This window comes from Haplochromis burtoni, unplaced genomic scaffold, assembly GCF_018398535.1.
Source record: "Haplochromis burtoni strain Fernald_Lab_line unplaced genomic scaffold, NCSU_Asbu1 Contig_110, whole genome shotgun sequence".
Taxonomy (NCBI): Eukaryota; Metazoa; Chordata; class Actinopteri; order Cichliformes; family Cichlidae; genus Haplochromis; species Haplochromis burtoni.
The window spans coordinates 1,060,889-1,085,293 of NW_024582471.1; the positions used below are offsets into that span (position 1 = coordinate 1,060,889).

General features: G+C 40.3%; 1 protein-coding gene across 3 annotated transcripts; it reads right to left on the minus strand.

Moving 5' to 3' along the window:
- Nucleotides 1–333: 333 nt before the first annotated feature.
- lcorl (ligand dependent nuclear receptor corepressor-like) lies at nucleotides 334–22,872 on the minus strand. Of its 3 annotated transcripts, XM_042223392.1 has the most exons (9): nucleotides 22,660–22,871; nucleotides 21,310–21,372; nucleotides 15,548–15,636; nucleotides 15,282–15,408; nucleotides 14,597–14,818; nucleotides 14,398–14,476; nucleotides 5,960–7,920; nucleotides 3,266–5,917; nucleotides 334–3,167 (listed from the first exon to the last, which is right to left on the minus strand). In XM_042223392.1, exons 1-9 carry the CDS (start codon nucleotides 22,748–22,750, stop codon nucleotides 3,160–3,162), a joined length of 5,292 nt encoding a protein of 1,763 aa, XP_042079326.1. In that variant the 5' UTR covers nucleotides 22,751–22,871; the 3' UTR covers nucleotides 334–3,159. The 3 variants fall into 3 exon arrangements, with proteins under 3 accessions (XP_042079326.1, XP_005928344.1, XP_005928345.1); XM_005928282.2 differs by having other exon boundaries at nucleotides 3,266–7,920; XM_005928283.2 differs by lacking the exons at nucleotides 334–3,167; nucleotides 3,266–5,917; nucleotides 5,960–7,920 and adding an exon at nucleotides 10,736–13,511 and having other exon boundaries at nucleotides 22,660–22,872.
- Nucleotides 22,873–24,405: the final 1,533 nt, after the last annotated feature.

Genomic DNA, 24,405 nt, shown 5'->3' on the forward strand with positions numbered 1-24,405 from the left:
AGCTCAAAGTTAGCGCGATGATTTGATCTTGGATGTAGTAAGCGAGGTACGAAGAACGGACCCCTGGTTTACACCTAGATGAGGACCTTTGTCATTTCCTATTATTTCTGTAAGATACACAACCATTCATCTGCTCAAGTTTGTAGGGGCCGGAGTCAATCCAAGCTGGCATCAAGTGAGAGGCAGGGTACACTCTGAATAGGTCACCTGTAGCAGATTTAGAGTCATTAATTAACCAGCCCTACATGCCTGTGGGACAATGCTTATGCAAGACAGGAAGAACATGCTGGCTCCACAACAACAAATGAATGAATAACTCACACCTCTCTCTGGTTATCTCAAAAGACTCTTTATTGGTTCAGTCACAGACACCTGTTTGTTGCATCTGTATTGGACAGTATAAAAACACATGATAAAGAAAATATACAACAGATGTATAGCACCAGGTTCTTCAACAAACAAAGGGCTGATGGTTATTTATCAAATGACAGACTTGCCCACCTCCTTTATGTTGAAACGGCAACCATAGTGACATGCATACAACGGTAGTCAGGTTACAACACACCCTAAAGGGTGAAGTTTTTGACCTACAGCTGGACACCTTGGATCTGCCCGTCTCTGAACAGATGGCAGAAAAACAATAACATTGATCCAAGATTAGTGTTACCCCATCAACTCTCAGGCCTAGTCCTAGCTGAGCTCCTGTGGAGGTCGGCGTCCCTTGCTGCAACTTAAGAAAATAACAGAAAATCCAGGGAAACAGTGACAACTCAACATTTAAAAAGTAAATAATGCTATTACGTGTAAGAGGAAAAAAAAAAAATTCTTATATTTTTGTTTCTCTGATGAGACCAACGCAGGTGGGCAAACATAGTTTGTATAGCAGAATCCTTTAAGATCACATTACATGGCTATGGAAACAACTGAAGTAACATCCCAGGCCACTGGTACTCATGTACATCCATTCGTCTGTCAGCAATAAAATAATTACTACATACTGATAAATCATCTGGATTTGTATTGCACCAAACAGATTCTAGTTTTACAGTAAGGGGGGGGGAGTGGTAGTGGGAGATGGGATGTGCAAAATATGGGAGGAGGAATCTGCGTAGTGGGATTAATCTCAAATATAGAGCCCCTTTCAGACGTGCACTCTTCTCCTTTGATCTGACAGCATGAAAACACGTAGGTTTCATGTGCGAAGGAAGACCCCGGTCACTCTTCTGTGAAAGCCACGACGGCAAAGCTTTTACTAATGTTGAACTTGCAACATTAGTGTATCAACTTCTACACTGCATGCGTCGCATTGCAACTTAAAAGGAACTTGCGAGATTAGGACAGCGACCGTATCGCGTGGACCTGCGAGTTGTTGAGCTCTCAACCTAAAGACCTGAACAGAAATACCAGGTACACAATGAGATTTTATCTCGCCAACTCTGTTTCGAAACAACAGCAAACATCTCTCTGAGCCTGTGCAGGAGAGGCAGGGTACAGCTCTCTCAGCAGGATACATGCAGTAATGGGTGCGTTCCACTTCCCACGTAGGCAAGTCTGAGTGATGTAAATTGCATCAGCAGATTGTGTGCAAGACATCTGCATGCCTGCCAATTTGCAGTGATGGCATAGACTTGCCCGCTGAGATGTTGCAGTTTACAAACAACCTGTGCAGAAAGTAACAGGAAATGCTACTCATCAGTGGTGTCTGCAGCTACTTATACGTGCAACGCACACGCTTAAGAAAAATACCCTGTTCATAGTGACAACAGCAGAAATTAATAGTTAAACAGCTGGCCAGGGAAAACTCATTTTTCCCCAGTAACTGGTGGTTGCCAACCTGTCTCTAGGATCGTGCCTAAATCTATGAGACAAACGCCCACACCCTCTTCACAGCTCAGTTTTTCAGATGATTTTGTGGTCCCAGTCGTCGGTTTCACATCATACTGAATAAAACGTAAAAATTCTAGTCATTCAAAGTTGGGAGGTCACTGGCTAAATATTTGTGAACAACAAGCGCAAATAAAAAAATAAAAAATAAAAAAAATCACAGATTAAATACGAGTAAATTGTGAGAAACAATGTAAAAGCACCATACGTCTGACTGACAGGATGTCAGCACTTTAACGAAAAGCCAGCGGTGCATACATCACGTCTGAAAGGGGCTCAATAGTGCAAAAAGTCGATCTGACAGCAACATACAGTATATGCTTTGGGTGAAAACAATACGTTCTTAGAAAGATAACTGAATAAAAACAAGAAAGATCCCACAAACCATGAAATTAACCAGAAGCTATGTTCTACAACTGCATAATGCCATTTCTGTCACTTCACAGACACCTCTGCATTTTGTGGGGAATTGACAACTGAAAATGCTCTTGAAAAAGAACTCATGACATCAAATATTTGGTTTTAGTACAGGCCAATTAGTGCATTTCAAGACACACTCTTACAGCTGTGGCCTTTTCACAGATAGCTACTGGAGTTAAGATTGGGTGTTAAGTGAACTGAAAGATTCCTTCATTAAAAGCCTGTTTTGGCTACTTGTTTGCGACAGCAGTAGAGAAAACAAAAGGCTCGGATTAAGAGAAAGTTTCAAATCAAATTCCAATATACTTTAAGCAAACCTAAAATACAAAAGCAAATATTAAATTACAAATTAAACATTCAAAACAGTGCCAAAGTACGAGTCACTATAAATAAAATAAGTGGGGGTTTTAGAGCTGGCATTGTGGCTTAAAGTAGTAAAAATTATGATAAATGTCAGGTTAAGATATACAGTAAGGGCTCATTTCCGAGAAGAAGTGTTGGTCTTAGTATCAGTAAAGGTACATTTTTAGGGAGATGGCAGTCGAGCTTTCATTCCTCTATGACCACTCTGACAGGGTTCACGGTATAAGCACTTTTCCATTAAAACTCTGAAGTAACTATTATATTGATCTACTATACACCTTCAGAAAGACAAAGGCAAGATGACAAAATGTACATACATATCCATGGATAAAAATAGTGCAACATCAAGCTTTTAAGTTAGACTGCTACATAGCTGCTGATTGTAAGACTGAACCATACTGAGATGGCCAGTCTACGTGGTCAGCACAAAGTCCAAAGGCACCACGTTAAACCACAGTCCCTTTCCCAGGAAGAGGAGGCCTCATGCTTCAGTTAGCTTTCTGTCAGGAAAAGATAAAAGAACAAACGTTTATTGGGTAACTTTTGCATGGGCAAAGTCAATGCCTTCAATTCAAAGAAAAGAAAGAAAAGTAGTTACCAAGGACAAAGTCACGCCATCTCGGCCCAGTCAGGCCCCTCATTCGCGATTGTCTCAAGATTTTCGCTGGTGGTGGTTGTGGTGGTTCAGTAGACGCAACCCTGGGACTCTTGAATTTTCTTTTCTGCCTCCCTGCTGGCTTTGCTTCCTGCTCCTGGACTGATTTTGATGCAGAATCTGCCAACTCTTTCGAGGCAGTCCTATTAATGCTCCTTTTTCTTTCAGTTTTCACAGCTTTAACGAATCTTACCAGTTGCCTGTCCTGTTCTGCAAAGAGGTATGCAGAAGGTGACCCTTCCAGTGTCACAGTACAAGAGTCCCACTCTTCCTCAGCCGATTCGCTATCAGGAGAGTTGATCTTCCTTAGAAACACCCGGCACTCTTTCAGCGTTTCAGGACCCCAGGCTTTGGAGCAAAGGTTCTGCTCTTTGTGTACATCCACGAGTTCCCGAGTTTGGCTAACCGAAGAGGCGGCAGAACCGTTTTCCAAACCAACAGAGTGCCGATCGTTTGTGGATGTGTATAATGCTTTACGTTTAGATTGTAGTCCAGTTACTATACGTTCATTTCTACAACATGATACTGCTTTTATGTTTCTCCTGTCCCTAGCCCCATTTTGCCACCTATCCCTTTCTTTCCGGGTTAGAAAACGTGTCCTTGCTCTAACCAGAGTGGCTTGATATATACTAAATGCTTTGCCTCTCAACGGCTGGACTTGGCGAGTGCGCTTGCTTGCAATGCTTAAAGTAAAAAGTTGTCGTCTGTGTGTTGACACAGCTGCTTTGTTTCTCTTCCTCAGCCGTCTCTGAGCCTTCTGATGCTGTAAAGGGCTTTTTGGCACCATTTTGGCAAACTTCTTGATGTGTTTGCGGAGTCGCTCTGCCTGAGGACTGTGGCAAACACTTTTTGCATTAGCAGAACGAGGGAAGTGCATAAGTTCGTAACAATTACGGGAGCTTGCCTTCTTGACAATGGCCAGAGATTGTGTCTCGGTGGTCTCCATAAACCAGGAGCAGATCTGCTGCATGCTACAGGACCTTGGTTTGTTGGGCGAACAGTCAAACAGTGTTCGGACCACAGAGGAATGATTTGAATTCTTGGCAAATAAACTGCTGTCTTTAGTGCCTAGTTTAGAATCGAGGGCCAATTCTTTTTCTTGGTTGTCCACAGCGTCTGAGACCCAAGTGTCAGAGATGACTCTTATTCGTCTGGCGAGCTCCTGGTTCATTGTCTTTTCCTCAGCTGATGCTGCCCACCACCTTAATGTCTCTTTAGACCTAAAGATCGAATCAACAGATACCCCTGCCAATCTGCTTACGTCTAGAGAAACGCCCTTCTTCTGTGGTCCACATGACTTTCTCTTCTCACCTGAAGTTTCGAAACTACTTTGCTGCTCATCCTGTCTCCTTTCACTGTTTGCCTTGTTTAAAAGAAGTTGTTTAGAGCGTCGTACCAGCGCATTGCTGCGGCTATATGATGTAGAGGTGGCAACAGCATGCAAAAAGTGTATTGATGGCTTTCTCACTCTCTTGGAGTGTCGTACTACAGGCTGATTGGAGAGTTCATCTTTACTACCATCATCTGTTTCTTTCCCTTCTTCTTTTTGACCCCTTTTGCTCATTAACTGATGACTGATTGTCCTGGGCTCTTTGGCAGACATGAAGTCTTGTAGAAGTACTTTCCTAGGAGCCAGCATTTCAGGAGACTGCCTATTCTCTTTATTGATTTGAATTTTACGTTGACGAGGTGACACTGTGGTCACTGTGACTGAGATTCCAGAGATTTTAACCTTTGCAGGTCTACCTGGTTTCCTTGAGCGAACAGAATCATCATGCTTTTGACATTTGATGTTACTGCCAGATTGAGGAGCAGGCCTTTTCGCTGGTCTGACAAAATCCAACTCCTCTGAGGTTGTTTTAATACTACCTGAGCTGGTCTTAGAGTTGTGCAATAGATTTACGGCTCGCCAAGCGTCATGAAATTCTGTTTGCAGCTGGTCAAAGCCCTCTGACACCAATCGTTTGTTTCTCCTCGAACGGCCATATACGACTGTTATCTTGAGGTTTTTAGTTGTATTCTCCTCAATATTAGGTGCCAACTGACATTTACCATTTACCATTTTAACATTTTTAGGTTCGGAATCCAAAGTCTTCTGCTTACGGGGTCGGCCAATTGGCCTTTTTGCTTTTTGCTCCAGCTGTGGTCCCAGTTTCTTCGGACGCCCAGGACGCCTTTTTGGTGGAGTGGTTTCATGAAAAGAAGTCGAGTTACCTGATAATCCCTGGCTGTCAGCTCCAGCTACGCGCTTAGTTGGAGTACCTTCACCTGATCCTCTGGAAGCATCTTTAGGTGATGAGGAAGGGGACCTGGGCAAAGAAGGAGACTTGCGTGGTGAAGAACCGTACTTGGGTGTTGAGGAACCAGATTTGGCGGGTGACAAAGCACACTTGGGTGTTGAAGAACCAGACTTGGATGGTGAATTAGCAGACCTGCGTGTTAAGGAAGCAGATTTGCTTGGTGAGGAAGAGGACTTCGATACTGAAGAATCAGACTTGTATGGTGAATAAAGAGACTTGGGTGTTGAGGAACCAGATTTGGCAGGTGACAAATCACACTTGGGTGTTGAAGAACCAGACCTGCGTGTTGAGGAAACAGACTTGGCTGGTGATGAAGGAGACCTGCGTGTTGAGGAACCAGACTTGGCTGGTGAAGAAGATGACTTGGTTGGGGAACAAGAAGACCGTATGCATGAGGCAGAAGATTTTAGTGGTGAGACAACTGATTTTACTTGTGATATTGCAGGCTTTTTGCTCTGGATTGTGTGCTTCTGAAGTGTCCCTGACCATGAAGACTCTTCACAGGGATCAAAATGTTCTGTTTGTGAGCCAGAACCAGAGCCTGCTGATTTGAGACTGTATTTAACTCCCTCTTTATCCTTTACTGGTGATACAAACATAAGTTTAATTGGACTAGTGTACTGGACTTGGGAATTTTTAAGACTCTCAAGACAGGTATCAGAATTTATAGGGACATCCATATTTGATGAGTCCTGTACTCTTTTTGATGATGCTGATCGTAGCCGTCCTAACAGAGGGACAACACTGTCACTACTATTGTTCTCTTTGCCTGAGCGATGTTTTTTAGGACTTTGGTCTTTTGCAGTCACAATCTGTGGAGTGACCTGGCTTTGACTTTTCACTTCCATGTGAGATAGTTCATGTCCTTTTTCTGCTGACTGAAAGGCAAGCTTCCCTGTGTTCACACATGAGGACAAAGAAACGTCATTTCTGGATTCTACGTTGGCATCCTTAGCATCTGGATCTTTGGATGACATATGATTGGTGCTAGATGAAGCCTTGTCCTTTTGTGCTTTCTGATTGAAGATAGGTTCAGAGAAACACGCAACAAAGAACATACGTCTGGGCTCTGTGACATAGGAGGAGAACCGCGGTGGAGGGACTATATTTCTCCTTGATCTTCTTGCACCCTCAGAAATGTTAAGCAGATGACACACTCTCCCTTTAATAGCACAAGCTTTCCTTTTACCTGATCTTTCAGCCTCAGTGGTTTCACTTGATGGGGATCCCTTGTGGCTTTTGTCATTTGTAGAACTGCAACCCTCACCACCTTCTTTGCAGGACAAAACACACTGTTTAGCTGAGCTTGTAGCCACTGTATTTACCTGTTTTTGTACACTTGAACTTTGTTGGTCATTGTTGTTCTGTATCTCAGGGGTGCATTTAGGTTTTTCAACATTCTGGCGATGACGGGATCTAGTAACGGGTGACTTGGATTCTTTGTCTTGGCGACTAAACAGCTCACTCAAGCTGTAATCACTAGGACTGCTTGTGCGAAGCACTGTGGTGATGATCTCAGTGACATGGGCATCAGCACGAAAAGGCAGGTTGTAGCTGGTTGAGGGAGATAACGGCTGCTCCTTTTCAGAAACATAGATAGCCGTAGAAACCAGAGTAGGGTCCTTGTCAAGAGGTGTTATTGTCTCCAGTTTCTCACTAAAACGATCCATGACATCCTGCAGTGAAGTCCCACTTGGATTCTTATCAGCCTGACTTCTTTCAGCAATCTTACTTTCAGCATCTTCTGTAGTTGCATTGACATCTGAGGCTTCGTAGCTTGCAGTTACGAAACTCTGTACCATGAGATTAACATCCTCCTCTTGGTGAAGCAGAGAGGGTGGGTTTTCATCACATTTCTTACCGAAATCTGACGGGATTGGGGAAAGAGGGGGAGGAGAGGGACTCTGCTCTCTCTTCAGAACAGGACAAGGAGGGTCTCCATCTCCTACCTCTCCATCTGTTGTTTTCTTGATTTGGAAGCTGCGTTTCTCACAACATATGGAAGAGGACGAGCATAAATTAGAAGAGGGTGTGCAAGGTGAATGGCACGATGCAGGAGAGGCTGCAACAAGACTCTGACACGAAGTGCAATGCAGCTTCTTGGAACATAAAACAGTGTCCCTTTCGTTCCTGAGCATCTCTTTTTCATGGCAAGCATACTTGAGGATTTGGTAGATTAAGGATTGGTGAGCTGGGCAGAGAGAACTCAGAACATCATCCAATGTAGAACATTGACCAAACTTAGTCCCTCGCTGTTGCTGACCTGCCTTGTCTTCTGTGAAAGATGGCACCAGGGAGCTAGAGGTAAAAGGTAAAAACTGGAGTTAGAATGTTTTACTCACAAAGTTTCAAATGAGAAAAAAAAAAAAAAAAAAAAAAAAGCATGCACACAAAATAATGAAGACTAAAAATTTCAGCAGCAAGCACATTTAAGTTGCATTTGTTCCATAACAGCACTGCCTGAAAGTTTGTCATTTCTGACTTCCATATATTTTATAGATGAGACTGGAGTTTGTGCTGGTTGCAAGACTGCACCCGCATTATTAGAGTTAATGTGAAAATGTGATATGCAGCTTAAGATGTAGGCAACATATTGTGATGAAATGATGGTAATGTATCCTTACAGAAATCAATGTTTGAAATAAGCTTAAGAAGAAAAAAAAAGTTACACAGTAAATTTTTTTGGCAGTAGACTTGCTAGCCTGTTAGCAGTCGGACGTACCGCCCACGGTACATTGGATGGTTTAGGGGACTAATTGGACTGCTAAGGGGTTTTAACCATCAATAATGAAATAAAATGAACTCTGAATGGTACAAAACTTTCAGCTTAAATAATAACATTTGAAGAAAAAAAAAAAGTGGAATGTAGCTTGTAGTGCAAGATGTTTTTGTGGTTTATTACACCAGGAAAACGATATTGTAAATGCAGCCTATTTAGCAGCGTTTGCCGTGTAGTTTTTCCCCCAAATGCACTTTCATTTTTGGAGTGCCACTATAATGTTGATGTATTGCAGAAGGAAGTGACATGATGCATTGCTCTACATTGTGTGAATGTGTGTGTGAATGGGTGGATGACAGGTTGTGTAAAGCGCTTTGGGGTCCTTAGGAACTAGAAAAGTGCTATACAAATGCAGGCCATTTACCATTTTACCATTTACTGGATTCTAGCCCTTGTAAAAAGTTGTAAAACCTTTGATCTGCAGTACAACTCTGATAACTGTAAAGCAAACCATTATTCTAGAAAAAAAATAACAACAGGCGATTGATTAAAGAACTGTTTTATTGATTAGTTGCTGAAGGCAAATGATAACATTCTGCTAACAGCAGAAGGAATGATTGAAGAAACGCTCAACTTAACTTTTTTTTTTTTTTTTTTAAACCAACAGCACTTTCATCAACAAACCAACAGTTCAAAAAGCCCTCTAATTTTCATAACAGCCAGCAGGTCCAAGAAGTAAGATATTTAATTATAGAATCAAGTAACTGATTTAATATCAACCTATTTTCAAGTTTTTACTTTTTCTCTCCAGCAATTTAAGTACTGTTTGCGGCCAAACCATGTCAGGTTTCAAGAGGCCAGGTTTACGTGTTACATTCTGTAGTGTTGAGTCAAGTTTCCACTGCAGGAACTTTTCACTGAAGGAACCAGGGTACAATTACAATTCTGGGGTGTACCTCCAAGAGAGTCCTTGCTCAGGAGGTAGAACAGCAACTTTGGTGGTGGGGTTCAAGCTAAACTTTTCTGATCGACTTGTTAAATAATTTCTTCCAACTACTGGGCAGTTTGCTGTATTGTTGTGTTTAATTTAAAAGTGGTGGTGGTGGGTCTCGAACAGCCATTGCTGTTTCATACATGAACAAGTTTACAGCAATTTCATGTTCTTTGTCTTTTTTGACAGGTTGCTAATTTTCAAAAATAGTGCTTATTCAACATTTAACCTAACAGCATTGAGCCCCACTTGAAGCTTTTCTGGGCAGGAATATCTACCCTCACAAATTAGTCCTACAACTGGAACATATACAAAGGTGTATATGTTGCAAAACCACCTGCCCATCTCCGCCTAGTTTCTGCGGTGGAAACTTTCCAAGTACTTTAGGTGTTACAGAGGCTATATTGTTGAGTTTGTTATGACAAATTATTCTTTAAAATCATTAAAATAATTTAATAGTAACAAAACCACTAAACAATCACAATAGTCAGCAGTATAATTTCTGGACTAAATAAATTATATGAGCTAACATTTAAAAGCATTCATGCAATTGTAGCAATACACATTTCACAATGCATCAAAGTGCCCCGTTACAAATCAAGAACTACCACAATATTTAAAAAAATAAAAAATAAATCACAGTTCTGAAGCGCAATCAATAAATAAATATGCCATAACAACACAAAACAAGTTTCTACAAAAAAACAATTTTGTTTTATAAATCATAGTGCAATAATTGATTTATGCATAAATAGCAGAATTACATTGCCTCAAAGATTTGCCAGCAGTTCAATCAAAAATTAAAAAGCCCTAATCTCAAAGCCCAAGTGTGTTCCCAGAATTAGCTGCAATTAAACAAATACAATGATGTCCTTTTTCAATTTCTCAGGGCGTGTTCGGAGTCATTTTGATATAAATAGTAGATAACTCCCAAAATAGAGACATGCTGTGCTGAGCTGTCGCCATAGATACCGGCACCATGTACCGCAATAAGAACAGACATTCAGAAGTGGAGACAACATTTGCACAGCTGGAGGAATTACAAAGGTTGAAATGCCACAATTTTGTGACTGAAGAACTTGTAAAAACCGACATTAATAACAAAAAATAAAAATAAAAATCTGTAAATGCCGCAAGACAGAATTTCAACCTTAAAGGAAAAAAAAGAAAGAAAAAAAAAGATTTTACACGCCACATGGCTAGTTTTTTTTTTTAAGTTTAACTGTTGTTGATAGCAGTGAATTTACATTTCGCTGTTTCTTGAGAGATAAAGAACTCCTACAGATGTTAAGCTTGATTTGAAACCTAACACTGGGCTATAGGCAGAGAATGTTCAGAGGTATATGTGGCAACAGGTTAAAGACGGTGAGAGAGAGAGAAGGGGGGGGGGGGGGGGGGGGGGGGGGGGGAAGGCTGACATTGCAGCAAATCCAAAGTAAAGCAGCTTTGTGTGGGTAACCCTGAAATGCTGCTTTGGTAGTAGCACTATTAATGGCAAAAAAGCCCATTCTAGAGGCAGACATGAGTGTAGACGAAACTTTTAGCATTTTTACAGACGCAGACAAAGAAGCCTTAAAAGCCTGACACTGAATAGCCGCGTGGTCGCCGTTTAAACATTTCACTAAAAACCTAAACTACCGAAACCTCCAGTAGCTGACACAGTCGACCATCTATAACATTAAGACTACCCATAAAACAAATATTAATATTAGGCTTAACGGTATTACTGTTAAAACGTTAACTGAAATGAGTTTTTCTTGTAGCTACGCATCCATGTGCCAGGAAAACAGTCCCGTAAAAGTTAAGCAGCGGTCATGGTATGAGGTTTGCAGTAATACAGCTACAGTAGCAGAATTAGTAAATATCTGTGATAATAAAAGAACATCTTTCACAAACGGTACAAATACACAATAATATACAGTTCCCAAGCTTATCAGTGCACATTTAAAACATGCTGCACGTTTGCATTCCAACTACACTCAATACAGTGTTTAGATTAGCTTGTAGAGAATGAAAGGAAATATGTGGACACAAAATGGCTTTTTTAAGCTAATCTCTTGTACAAAAACTCATAATCAAGATGTAGCCACCACAGCATATATACTGTACAAGCTCCCTGTTTGTAGAGGTCTCTAACAATAGAAATGAGTTTTTAAATAGTTTTAATGGCTCTAAGTCACTTGAAAAGCCTAGGTATACATACCCAGAGAGATAGAAAGCTGCAAATCACAATCATCAATGCTCCATTACCAAGGAGCTTTAAGAATTGAATTAAACCTGAATAACCTAATAACCTAACAGCTAACAAATATGATAGTCACACTTTATTTTTCAGCCTTAAAAGGTCTGCAACTGTGTTTCTCATACTTGAGTCTTGAGCAATCTTTTTGGGTAGCCATCATTGTTTGTTTTTCCTCCTTGAGAAAAGGATGTACAACACAGTACAACTACCCTGAAGGTAAAATAATTTTATTCTATATCACCAACAGATTCTCGTTTTAAAAAAGCCTTTGTTTTTAATTCTGTTGATCAATCGTGGTAGTAAAAATTACTAAGTGATCTAATGTTAAACTATGAATAGGTTACATTTTGTTGAACATTAACTTATCAATGATTTAATTAGATGTAATCACATACTGGTATCTTAATAACCAAGCCACGAAACTCCACAGCAGTCCCAAACGGAAAAAAACAAACAAACAAAAAAATAGAAAAACAGTATTCTGACAATAGTACAGTGAAACGAAAGGAGATGGTGAATTAAGAGGTTCAGTACCTCAGGCTCTGATCCGAATTCATTTACCACGTTGGTCTATCCATAAACAAAGTAAACGATCTAAATCATTCGTCTAGATCAAGATGAGCAGGACTTCTACCTGAATAAAGCAGTACTGTTTATGGCTGCTTTAACCAAAGGACTCAGAACGAAGCAGGAGAAATACAGCTTTAAGTATGACTATCACATCACAGACATAGAGTTAAAAGACCTGAATATTAATATCCGTGTAGTTTGTAAAGGCATGTGTTGTGTTTTAACAAGTGTCTCCAGAAAACATTTATCTTGTAGGAGGTGATGTGTTCAAGTGTTGAGGTGTTTTTGAGGCGTTTGTGGTCTAGAACCTCTTTGCGTCAGCAGCTGAGGCAAGACTCCCTGAGTTAGTGGAACTGGTCGTGCTACCAGAACCAGACGAGTGAGAACTGGACAAACAGAAGTTGGCAGATTTCTTCTTAGGTGGGTTCTTCAGTGTTCCAGTACGCTCTTTCACTTTGTATTCTAGTGTGCTATGGGGCACCCCATAAACCCCCTGGGCTTTAGACACACTCATGCGACCAGCCATCACCATGGTGATGGCCTCCTCCATCAGTTCGTGGTCATACTGGCGGTACCTCCCACGCTTCTTTCTAGGTTGCTTGTCTTTATCCCGGCAACCTGCCCCATCTTCTGACTCATCCAGTGAGGATCCACGTGGTCCCAGGCGATGAGGTGACTGGCTGGCACTGCCTGGACATCCTTGTGCCAAGAGTGGAGGTCTGAGTTTGAAGAGAGATGAAGGTCTGGCAGCTGCTGTTGATGAACTGGCAGTACCTTCGCTTGATGAGGTACGTTGATGTAGGTTTTCAGCTATGCTGCAATTCTCAGCTGACACTGACCTTTTGTGGTCAGACGCACAACGAACCTGAGGAATACGCAGGGGTGTGGGTGGCTCCAGACTGGGGGTGGGGCTTGGAGGGGGCTGGAGAGCATCCCTGAGCTGGGGAAAACAGTGAGGGAGGGTCTTCTGTAAACTACCCGGCTGATAAAAGGCAAGAACAGATGAAGGGAAACTAAAGTCCCCATGCTCCTCGACAGCACCTCCAATTTCTGCTCGCTCTGCCCATGCTGCCACTTTCTGCAAAACAAGGCGTGCTTCGCCACCCAGCATTGTTGACATCACATTGCATGATGTCACTTCATCCCTGATATCTCTGCTTCCTGCTTTAAGCTGATGCAGCACTCCCAGCCTCCCTTCAGCCCAGCCATCCAGACCCTGTCTCAGGGTTTGAAGGGGTATTCCATAAAGCAACGCAGCCCGCTGCTCCTGCAGCCTTCCTGATCGTATATCCTTCAAGGCCTTGGACAGCAATCCCTCAGACAGCTCCCAGCTCCTCTCAGTGTATTCCTTCTGCCTGCACTGCCTCCTAGGGATGTGAGGACCAAACAGCAGGGTCAGGATGGAGGTGATGGAGGTGGTTTGATTTGTGGCATAGGGGACAAGGGGGTGCAGAGCGAGGGGTCCACTCCTTTATGCCTTGTGTTGGTAACATCACTGCGACTGTTAGTTTCATGTCTGTATGTTCTCAGTCTGTTTGTGGGCCCTCACACGCACGCACACACACTGCTGCTTTGTGTCTCTCACACACAGCAGCAAAGCCTCTTCACGTCCAGGTGGGACAGTCTGTGAATGGCTGGGGTTACTTTGGTGCTCACATAAAACCCCTGTAGTTTGGGGATATCCAGTGAAAGTCCTACATGCTTGAAGATTGGATAATCAAACTCATCATTAATTGTATTAGCAAAAACGGACGTAAAATGGTTGTGAAGTACTGAAATGCTCTCCTCATTATACAATCCTGAACTGCTGGCAAATGTTATAATACGGCCATTGCTGTGACGTTACCGCTCAAGAGATAAAAGAGTAAACCCCATAGAACCACAACACCAAACACAAGCTAGCTCCTCACAATTTATTACAATTACTTGAACCAAAGCACTGCTAAAACAGGAATGTGTGTATTTCAGGCTGAACAGGTGCTATTTAGCTGAGCAGTGAGCATGACAGTAATAAACACAGTGCTCATGCTAACCTCTTAATCCTTGCCATGCTATATAGCTGTTGTTGTACCACACTCAGAAATGTGGATTTGCTGCAAACCAAAGTGATTTTTTTCTAGTCATAGGATATGGGCCATAGTTATGTAAACGGCATTCTTGTTTTTGTGAAGAAGACCCAGATTTAACTAAGAGTAGGGATAAGTCAATAGGCCAGACACATTAAAATGCAGTCAGAGAACTACAAAAACTTACCCTGATCCCCTGTGATTCTCTGATGATGACGAAGTTGTTGAGCAGGCAGAGTTCCGGTTGGAGAGGTCCAGCACACCATCTGTTACAAGACAAGTGTCAGAGTCTGAGTGCCAGTTGTTTGGTTCCTTCAGGAGGATGCCCATGTTACAGTCAGACATAACATTTAATTTTATATGCGTGCACTAAATGCGTTCTCTACCTTCGATCGTGTTCTCCTCCGGAGTTCGGTTCACTGTGAGGTCCAGAGGGGCGTCAGATGCTTCGGACGCGTCAGACAAGGGTGATGAGGTCCTTGTGACACCATTTGTATTGGTGTGGAGCAGGCACTTGGATGCATACTCCTTAGCAAATGTGGTTATCATCTTCTTCATCAGCTCCTGAGCAATCTGAGGTATGTTGGAATCACTGCTCAGGTGCACATCTAACAGGAGGAGAAAGAAAAAAAATACAATTAAAATCACTGGTTTCAATTTTAACATGCATTATTTAAAAGACTAGAAAACTGATCTAGAAAACAGTGTTTAAACAGCGTTTTTAATGAGATATTGAAATTAAATCCACTGTAACAAAAAATGTCTTCTGATGTTACCACACTAGAAACAAGCATCTTAAAAGCATCCTAAATCTTTGGGAACACTTAGTGGGTCATGAATAGCAGAGATTTGACATGCCAATTACACCACAGTAACCGCAATGTGTATTAGGTCAATAATGTAATTCAGTTCATTGTGTACATCAGTAGACAGGAACTGTGAGATACTCCTCTCTGGTTATTCCCCACATTAATATTTATGTCAACTTTGGCAGCTGTTTTCAGTATAGGAGCTCTTAGTATATTAACAGTTCTACATAACAACGAGGTTGTCCAAATCCACCTGACTCACCTTTCTTGTGGAACACAGCTTGGAGGAACTTGTGTGCTGATTGGGTGCTCTCAGAGATGGTTGGGGCCTGACAAGGTGAGTAATCAGAGGGGGAGGAGAGGGGCGACGTGGCTGCAGGTGCTTGATCCTAGAGAGGATGATAAAGAGGAAAAAGAAGAAGATACAGAGACAGAAAGGTGATTACTTATTTAGAATTATTTTTTACTCTAGGGTGAAGAAAAAAGAAAGACAACCTCTCTGAGGCTTATCAAAACTAAAGTCCTTACACTAGATTTGTCCAGGAGCACGTTGCAGAAAGAGCACGGAGAGCAGTTTGATTCTGGAGACCAGTCATCTACCTCTTCCGGTTCACAGTCTGAAAGACACAATATCGCATAACCATGTATTACAGTACTGCTGATGGATCAAACCAAAACTGACAACAGGCAGCAGGGGTTTCTATTCTGTTTCCTTATACCAGCCACTTCAAATGCTGCTGACACAATACTAATCTCATTATGAGCCACGCTATCATATATAGACAATACACACGGAAGAATGACTAGAGTTTTTCATAAGTGGCATCTAAAAATCAATTAGCTGCTAATGTTGATTTCAATAGAATGGTTTTGATTAACAGTTTATCATGCTTGTCTTTTTTATAACCAGTTAAAGTGACCGTCACTCCTGCCTCAATGAACTCTACATAACTGTTTAACACCCCCCTTTTTTTAAGGCGACAAAATACACTGAACAAGAACTGCTTTTACAGCTACTCTCAACCAGAACGTTTGTTGCAGTAGCTCATCTATTGCAGATCAGTGCCTGTAAAATGACAAATGTGACCCTGAACACAAACTGTGAAGCCCACAATCAGTTTGATTTAATTCCAACTAATACTGTAGAAGGTGTAGTGAATCGTGTGAATGCGGACAGCAGAGGTGGGTAGTAACGAATTACATTTACTCCGTTACATTTACTTGAGTAAGTTTTTGAAAAAAAATGTACTTTTAAAGTACCTTTTGTGCACAATACTTTTTACTTTTACTTGAGTACATTTGTGAAGAAGAAACTGTACTTTTACTCCACTACATTTGCAAAATTCGACTCGTTACTTTTTAAAAAATAATTAGTTTAACACATTAGATAACATGCCGCCAGTGGAGTTTCCGGTAAATTTTTTATCAATCAGATGTGGCCATGCAGTCACATGACCAGTTTGAAACTGTGGCGGGCAGAGGGGCCCCAGCGTTTCAAAGTAGCGGACACACGGAAAGAAGAAACACATGAAAACATGGCAGCGCCAACTGTCTACGCTAGAGCTGAAGAGGATGAACACCCTTGGCCTCATATACAAAGAATGTTTTGCTTAAAAGCAATACAATATATATATAAATATTATATTGCACGAACGTGATTATTATATTGTATGAACATATAATTATGTATACTGTAATAACGTGATATTATATTGTTCAAACGTGAAAGGTATATTGCACTAACATGAAAAGTATATTGTTAGAACAATAAACTTTTCAGGTATTTTTCTTTTGCCTGGGTGGCAGCTCTACGCTTACGTACTCTGATGAGCTTGCCACAGTTCTACAACTTGTGCCTCCATCTCGTGTCCATATCAAACGCTGCTCCGCCTTTTCACTTTCATTTCTGTGTTTGTGCATGCGCAGTTTGAGAGGGTACGTTGAGGGGCAACAGGATTTCAAACAGGTTTGATGTTCTTGCGACCATACGATTGATGATTGGGAGCTGGTCGTGAGGTCTTAATTGCTTTTCGTTACCCCATGTATACTACACGATGCACAACACACGGTTAAGGCGAAACTCGGGCCGATCCCCAAAACGGTTGCGCGACTGAAAAATCGGCTCAAAATGGGCCAAAAAAAAAAAAATTGCACAGTGTATGCCCAGCTTTTGGAGGCTAGCTTCATCCGTCTCCCTCCCCTGTGGTTGGAAGGGGCGGGTTTTATCTTTTTGCAGCCAGACTGAGGTGTTTGCCTTCTCAAGACAGCCATGGAGAGATTAGAGGCTACATCGTAGCTCCAGTCACGGCTTCCATCACTGTCTTTCTCGTCTTTCCCAGAGTAACAGCCAAACAGGAGGATCTAATGGCTAGCACTGCTTAGCCTTGCACGCGTTCTTATTTTAAACTTAATCTGGAATTCATTGCAAAGTGTTTGTGCGGGATATGAATGACAAGATTTTGTTTTTCAACAAGAGTTAGTAAAAAAACATCTCCAGTGTGATCAAATTTTCTTGCCAAACATCCGCAGCTTGGCAGTGTATACAGCACTATAATGACCAGAGCTAATTCTTTTGAAAACCATACATCATACAGGTCTCAACTTCATCAGACATCACCTAGACACAGAGCTGGATGATGCCAGTACAAACAGCGGCCTAACCGACGAAGATGATGGATCCATGGGGGCAGGAAAGCCAGAAGCAGGGGAGCTGGAGAGGTACCTTTCATGTCCATTCACTGGAGGTGTGGATCTATTGCATGGCTTTCCTCACATCAAGAAGCTGTCAATCAAAATCAATACAGCTCTTCCTGCATCTGGAGCTTGTGAAGGACTTCTCAGTCATGCAGGACTCCTGTTCATTGCTTAATAGTTACAGCTTCACAGAAAGAACCTTGAGAGCAAACTGCTGCTGAAGCTTAACCATCACTTCACTGAGTGAAGAAATGGCACATTTTTGCTAAATATCCAGAAAATGCACACCCATACAACTTATGGTAAACTGAGCTGCCTTGTATGTACATATGTTGAAGATGCCTCGTTCTAATGTTTTCTCTGAGGCTGCTGTGCCATTTGGAGCAAAAATGAATATAAAGTTTACAGCATATCTTGTCACTGGAAATAGTTTGCACTGTTTATATATTTATATTATTTACTGTAGGTATTGGTGAAAAAAGCTTTATGTTGTGAAAAACTGAAATCAGAATTGTGCCTTATTTTGTTGACGTTTTTACATATATTCCTTTTGAAAATACTAAAATTTGTATATTTATTTATTTTTGTTTGTCTGATAACATTTATTTATAAAATAAACCGGACATTTCAAACAGTTACTCACTACTTGAGTAGTCTTTTCACCAAGTACTTTTTTACTCTTACTTGAGTAACTTTTTTGACGACTACTTTTCACTTTTACTTGAGTAATAATATTTTAAAGTAATGCTACTCTTACTTGAGTACAATTTTTGGATACTCTACCCACCTCTGGCAGACAGACACATGATGCCTCATCATGGTATATGCACAACTCACCTCTTGTCTGATTAGATGACATAGCATTAAAAAGAATACTGAAAATATAATTTTCCAACCTTATACATTGAGCTGTAAATGTATAACAGAATAAAATGTCCTATAAATTATATATTTTATATTATCTGCATATGACCCATTACCCCAAATTGTTTTAGATACATTTTAAGTAACCATCTTGCTCTAATCCAAGTGTATATTACATGAATACATTACTGATTGAAGAAGTGATTAAAATCAGACTTTAGATATGATGCTGCATTAAATGTAAATGCCTACAGTTGCCAGTAATTTTACTGTTGCCAATAGTGTGCTGCACGCTTGTATTTAAACAGCGGCATCAGCTGCCACTGCATTTGACTTTTTGAGCTAAAATGTTTCTGAGGTTGGATGTACCTACACCCATCAGCAGTTTACTTCATATCATGGAAAGCCTTGCTATGATTTTCTTAAAGGTACATGTAATATCAGTTTTCCAGAATAATTTTAGACCGATGCCTAAAATACTATGAATTAAAGTGTAAAGGATATTTTGGTACTTTGAAGGCACAATTTATATGAATTAAGTATATTTTAATTTCATATCGTTAGTACCGTATTTTTTTGGACCATAAAGCGCATTAAGCAAAACAAGCATTAGCATTTATCCTCCAGCTTCACTGTTTATGTTATGCTAACATAGCTATGTTGCTAGCGATCACATAGCACAGCATTATATACCAGCTAGTCCAACTTCAGTAACCCTACAAAAGTCACTGCTGTTTACTTTTCTGTCTTCATTTATGTTGGAAGTGATAGCAGAGCTGTATGTTTATATTTTTCACAAATCACTCACTCAAAACGTGGTATACCATGTTTAGGTGGAAACTAGCGAGCTAACTTCCTGCTAACTTCTAACTCCCTTAAATTTAAGAAATTCTGTTTTCATGGATACCTGGATGTTAAACTTAATTGTCACACCTGGTAAAGCAGCAACGCTGCTCATTTTATTAAAGATGAAAGAATTTAGACAGTTGTAACTCTCAGTGATGCCGCAGTGTTCGTTTGACTTCGAGACCTGAAGCAGACGCAGCTTTGGACCCAGATTACTCCGCGAGGCCCTTGACTACGGTACCCGTAATCCTCCGACAATACATCAAGCGGTGCGACTTCGTAGCTAAAGTTGTACTAAAAGATTTTTTGTCAGATTTTTGAGCGCTGTGTACCACATAAAATTGGTTCAAGGTCAGTAAGCACAACCGGAATTAATACTTAAGGCACACTGTGGATTTTTGAGAAAATTAAAGGATTTTAAGTGTGCCTTATAGTGTGGAAAATAAATTATTAAGGGTGGCAGTAAAAAAAATGTTGCACAGTGGTGTTGCGCTGTCTTATCATTCATTTAAGATAGATTTTTTTCCCACCCTGATCTTGTCTCAAATGAATGCCTCACTGAACAAATCATCCACCCAGCCAGGAGTCCATCACGTCATCTGACTAGGTTCCAGTGTAGCCTAACTCAAACCCCAGATGACACTGCAGACTTCAATGAAATCCCAGACAGTGTCAAGCAAGCTGTATGTTTTGGCTGCTGGTGTCCACAGAGTGCTAGAGGGATGTGAAGGCATGATCGAAGCTAATAAAGGCATCAGAGAGACAGAAAGTAAGACTTTCTTTAGTTTTTTCAGGGATCTACCAAATTCTGGTGTTTTAGGTTAGATTTATTTGACTTCCAGGTTCGATATTGTGCTCCTTCCTGATATAAGTACAAAGGGTAGTGGCACCATGGGTATGTTTTATGGTGTAACTGCTTGCTTTATATACTGCAAATATTTTGTGAAGACCTTTGTTCTTGTGAGGCTGACATACTGGTGGTGCCTTGGAGCACACCGTAAAGAGTGACGGAAGTTTCCAGGGCGTGGGGGCTTTTGTGACGCTGAGGTTGTTATGTGACTGCAGAATTTTAGCAGGTGAGAAATGGGTCACACATAAACACATGGCAAAGGCAAAGAAGATTAAATTTCAGCTGATACATTACAGTTTACTCAACATGGTTTTGGCAGCTCTGGAGACTCTACTTTTCAGCATACTGTACAGTCATCTGACACAGAAATGGACTCTATCTCCTCAGGGCTCAGTTTTAGGCTTTTGAAAATCTAGTCCCTGATTACTCCTACCACAGCTTTAGGTCTAACAAAATATTGAAATTAGAATACCAGAAAATATTTAGACTTGCCTCTAGGATCAGTGAAACTGTATCATAATTTGTTAACAATAGTTGTTAAATAATCTAATAATGCAATCTGCTGTGCTTTCTCTCGAGGCAGCATAGAGCATATATATGTAAAATTATGAGTTAAAGAGGAAGTGGACTGCTTTTAAATGAGCAGGAAAAGAATCGTTTTTGCTATTTTTGAGTCCTACTTAAAAACAATATACGGTTAAAATTACAGTCAAATGGGAAGTACAAGTATGAATCATACTGAATACGTAGTTTCTGATTCAACTACTTAAATAACGTAATGAATACCAATCAATAGCTAAGTAAATCCCACAACAAATGCTAACCTTTTTTTGGTTTAAAAGCCTTAATATTGGTGACACATGTTTGAGGTCTGATATTATAAGAATAGATATGGGACAGCGTTGGGAAGACAAAAGGCATGGCAAGAATAATGATTTGTTTGTTTGGCAATATCATCGCTTATGCTGAAAATAAATGTACAGTCCTCTTATAGTCACAAGCCAATGGTAAAGAGCATATACAACCAACAACCCACCATGAAATAAATTGAGGTCTCTCGGCAGCGGGCCATAAATTCCCTCCAGAATGCTTTCAAACCCTGCAAGACAAAAATGGGAGCAATCCATCAGTGCTGATACGAACAAGTGCATGGTTTAGGGCTCCAAGATCTGAGAAAAATCTGCTCTCAAAACTGTTTACTATGTTGTCATTTTCAGGAAGACAGAACAATTTAGATGTTTACAATGAACTCTTTATAAACCTTGAAAAACACACATACATGATTACATGTAGGATGCCATTGTCACAACAGTTTAGATCAGAGGTGTCAAACATGCAGTGTGAATATTACCGTGAAGTTGTTATTACTCCCATTTAAAATTTCCTGGTGTGGTGTTAACAGCATTATTTCACAGGAATTAAAATGTAACTGTAGATACAGGCAATTTCTTTAAATCACAAAAACAAATGTAAAGGTTTATTTTGTGCCTTTTTAACTGTGATACATACAATACCAGACGATGCAAAGAACATCGAGAAATGCTGAAACTACATCAATCATCATATTTGCTAAATGACCAAAATAATTTGATGTCTGACAAAATTTTACGGGAGTCTTCTATATTTTGGGTGATGTCAGTTTTTTGCTTTGTTTAAAAAATTTTTTTAAAAAAAAGATCGAGTTTTTTTGTGACCAAATGTACAGTGGTCTTATAAATCCGGCCGACTTGAGACCGGACTGGACCGTATATGGCTCATTAGCTAAAACGAGTTTGACACCCCTTGTTTAGACGTTATACACAGTAGGAAACTGACTTACGAATAGGTGCGCCAGCCTTATGCTAACATCACCAGCTACTGTAGCATAAAAAACTGCGTTCAAATTAGAAGAGAGCCCGAGAAAAACCGTTACCGGACACCACTGAAATGAATGCTTTCCTGGCATTGCACTGACATTAGCTTACTTAACGTAACAACATCCTCCCGAAATAACAACAGCTTTTAGCTAAGCACTGCTATAGCATAGCCATCGAACAATAAACAATTATAACTGTTTGTTACTAATATAACTGATGGTGTTATGGTACACCGATAGATAAAATTACATATCTTGGTTGGGCATATGCATCATATCTTATTGGTTACAATCCAATTTAAGACAGAAATGAAAAGACCTAAGAAAGCGCTAACGCCGGCGAAGGGCTAGCAAGCGCAGACAAAAGGAGCTAGCTAACCAGCTGTCTTGGCTTAACTGAACACTAAAAGCAGTAGCTGCTAGTTAGCTAGGAACCAACACAGCTCGGGTAGCGATCCCTCTGTTGCCGGACAAAACCATTCACTACATGTTTTATTTTTTACAAAATACTAAACTGCATATGAACCATACCGACGCAGTGTATCAATTTGTAACGCCAAGAATCAAGTTCCCGCCGAAACAACTTCTTTTCTGCCATGCATCTACACTGCAGCGTCGTCATTCTTCGTCCTCTGCCCCTCTTTCTCCCCTGTTTGCGTTACAGCCGCTGTGTATTGTAACCGCTGCGGTGCATTTGTCGCCGCTACCCGATCCGTACCTGAAACCCAACCCATACCACGCATGCGCGAACCTTACCTCACTTCCTCTCTTTGCCAACATTTCCTGGAGCACGATTAAAAAAACAAAATTTAAAAATGACCGTTGTTGTAACGCAAACAAATTACCAACATGATCAGTGCAAGCAGACTAGATGATTCATAGAATTATGAAATTACTAACGGCAAATTTATATATGAAAGACTCTGTCCCAACCCTTTACGATCCAAGGTTTCCACTGTATCCATGCAGCCTACTGTGGAGGTCACAAAATATGGCGCTCCAGAGCGGCTGCAGCCAGACCCTTCTCAACATTTTCTGAAGAGTTTGCTCCCTTTCTTCTTGAGTAGTTTGCAGAAAGCATAGGAAACCAACAACTTCCCAGTACAATGAATCAAGGTTTGACCAGGTTGATTCCAAAGCATAATAAGGAACTATTAATGATTGATAATTGGAGACCAATTAGCCTATTAAATAACATTATAAAGCATTTGTTCTAATTTTAGCTAATAGACGGTTCTTGACTCGGTTATTGATGAAACCCAATCTGGCTTTATGCCCAAAAGACACATAACTAACAATATCAGATTGGTTTTAGATATTCTGGATTATTCTGACCTAATAAATAGCAATGGATTCATATTATTTTTAGAATTCCACAAGGCCTTCAATACAGTGGAGCATGAATTTATATTTCAAGCTCGAGATAAATATGGTTTTGGTACTTACTTCTCTTCAGTGATTATACAATAACAGTAACAACAGTATTAAATTAACACCAACACCTTCACCCAGATTTAACATAGAAAAAGGGATAAGACAAGGCTGTCCCATTTCTCCATACATTTTTTTGTTAATTGCCCAACTGTTGTCTAGTCATACGAAGTCAAACAATGTAGAAGGTATATTGCTAATTGGCAAAGATTATTCACATTATTCATTATTCCACATTATTCCTAAAAGATGAACATCAAATATCTATTGCTGTTGAAACAATCTCCACGTTTCCCAGGACTGTACTTGAATATTCCTAAATGTGAACTTATGGCAATAAAAGAATATTCGAAAACAGATTTGTGTAACATTCCAATAAAACAAGAAGTTCGCTTTTTAGGTATTATAATAACCAAAAACCAGGAAAGAAGAATTACTCAAAATTTCTATCCTATTCTAGAGAAACTCAAAAACAGATTTACTCAGTGACTCTTAAGAGATTTATCATTAAAAGATAGAGTATTAATAACTAAAGCAGAAGGCATCTCTCGTCTTACATACGCAGCATTGGCATTGCACCTCGATAATAAACTCATAAAAGAGTATTGATAAGTTACTCTTGAACTTTATTTGGAAAAATAGGACACACTACATTAAAAACAGTTCTTTTTGAACTCTTATGTCAATGGAAGACTTAATGTGCTAGATTTTAACACTCCTTTTAAAGATCTCTTTCTTTTGATCACAGGAGAACAGATGTGAGATGGAGTTTGGATTGGATCTATATGGGGAAAAAAGCATTAGTAAATAATCCCCTAATGTTGGAGTTTTGTAATGTTGTGCCCA

Bases quoted from the DNA above. Each gene is read 5' to 3' on its own strand.
- lcorl (XM_005928282.2), bottom strand. From the start codon at position 22,750: ATGACGACGCTGCAGTGTAGATGCATGGCAGAAAAGAAGTTGTTTCGG. The intron at 21,373-22,659 runs GTATGGTTCATA...TTTGTCTTGCAG, and splicing joins CAAATTGATACACTGCGTCG to GGTTTGAAAGCATTCTGGAG. The intron at 7,921-14,397 runs GTAAGTTTTTGT...TTTTACCTCTAG, and splicing joins GAGAATCACAGGGGATCAGG to CTCCCTGGTGCCATCTTTCA.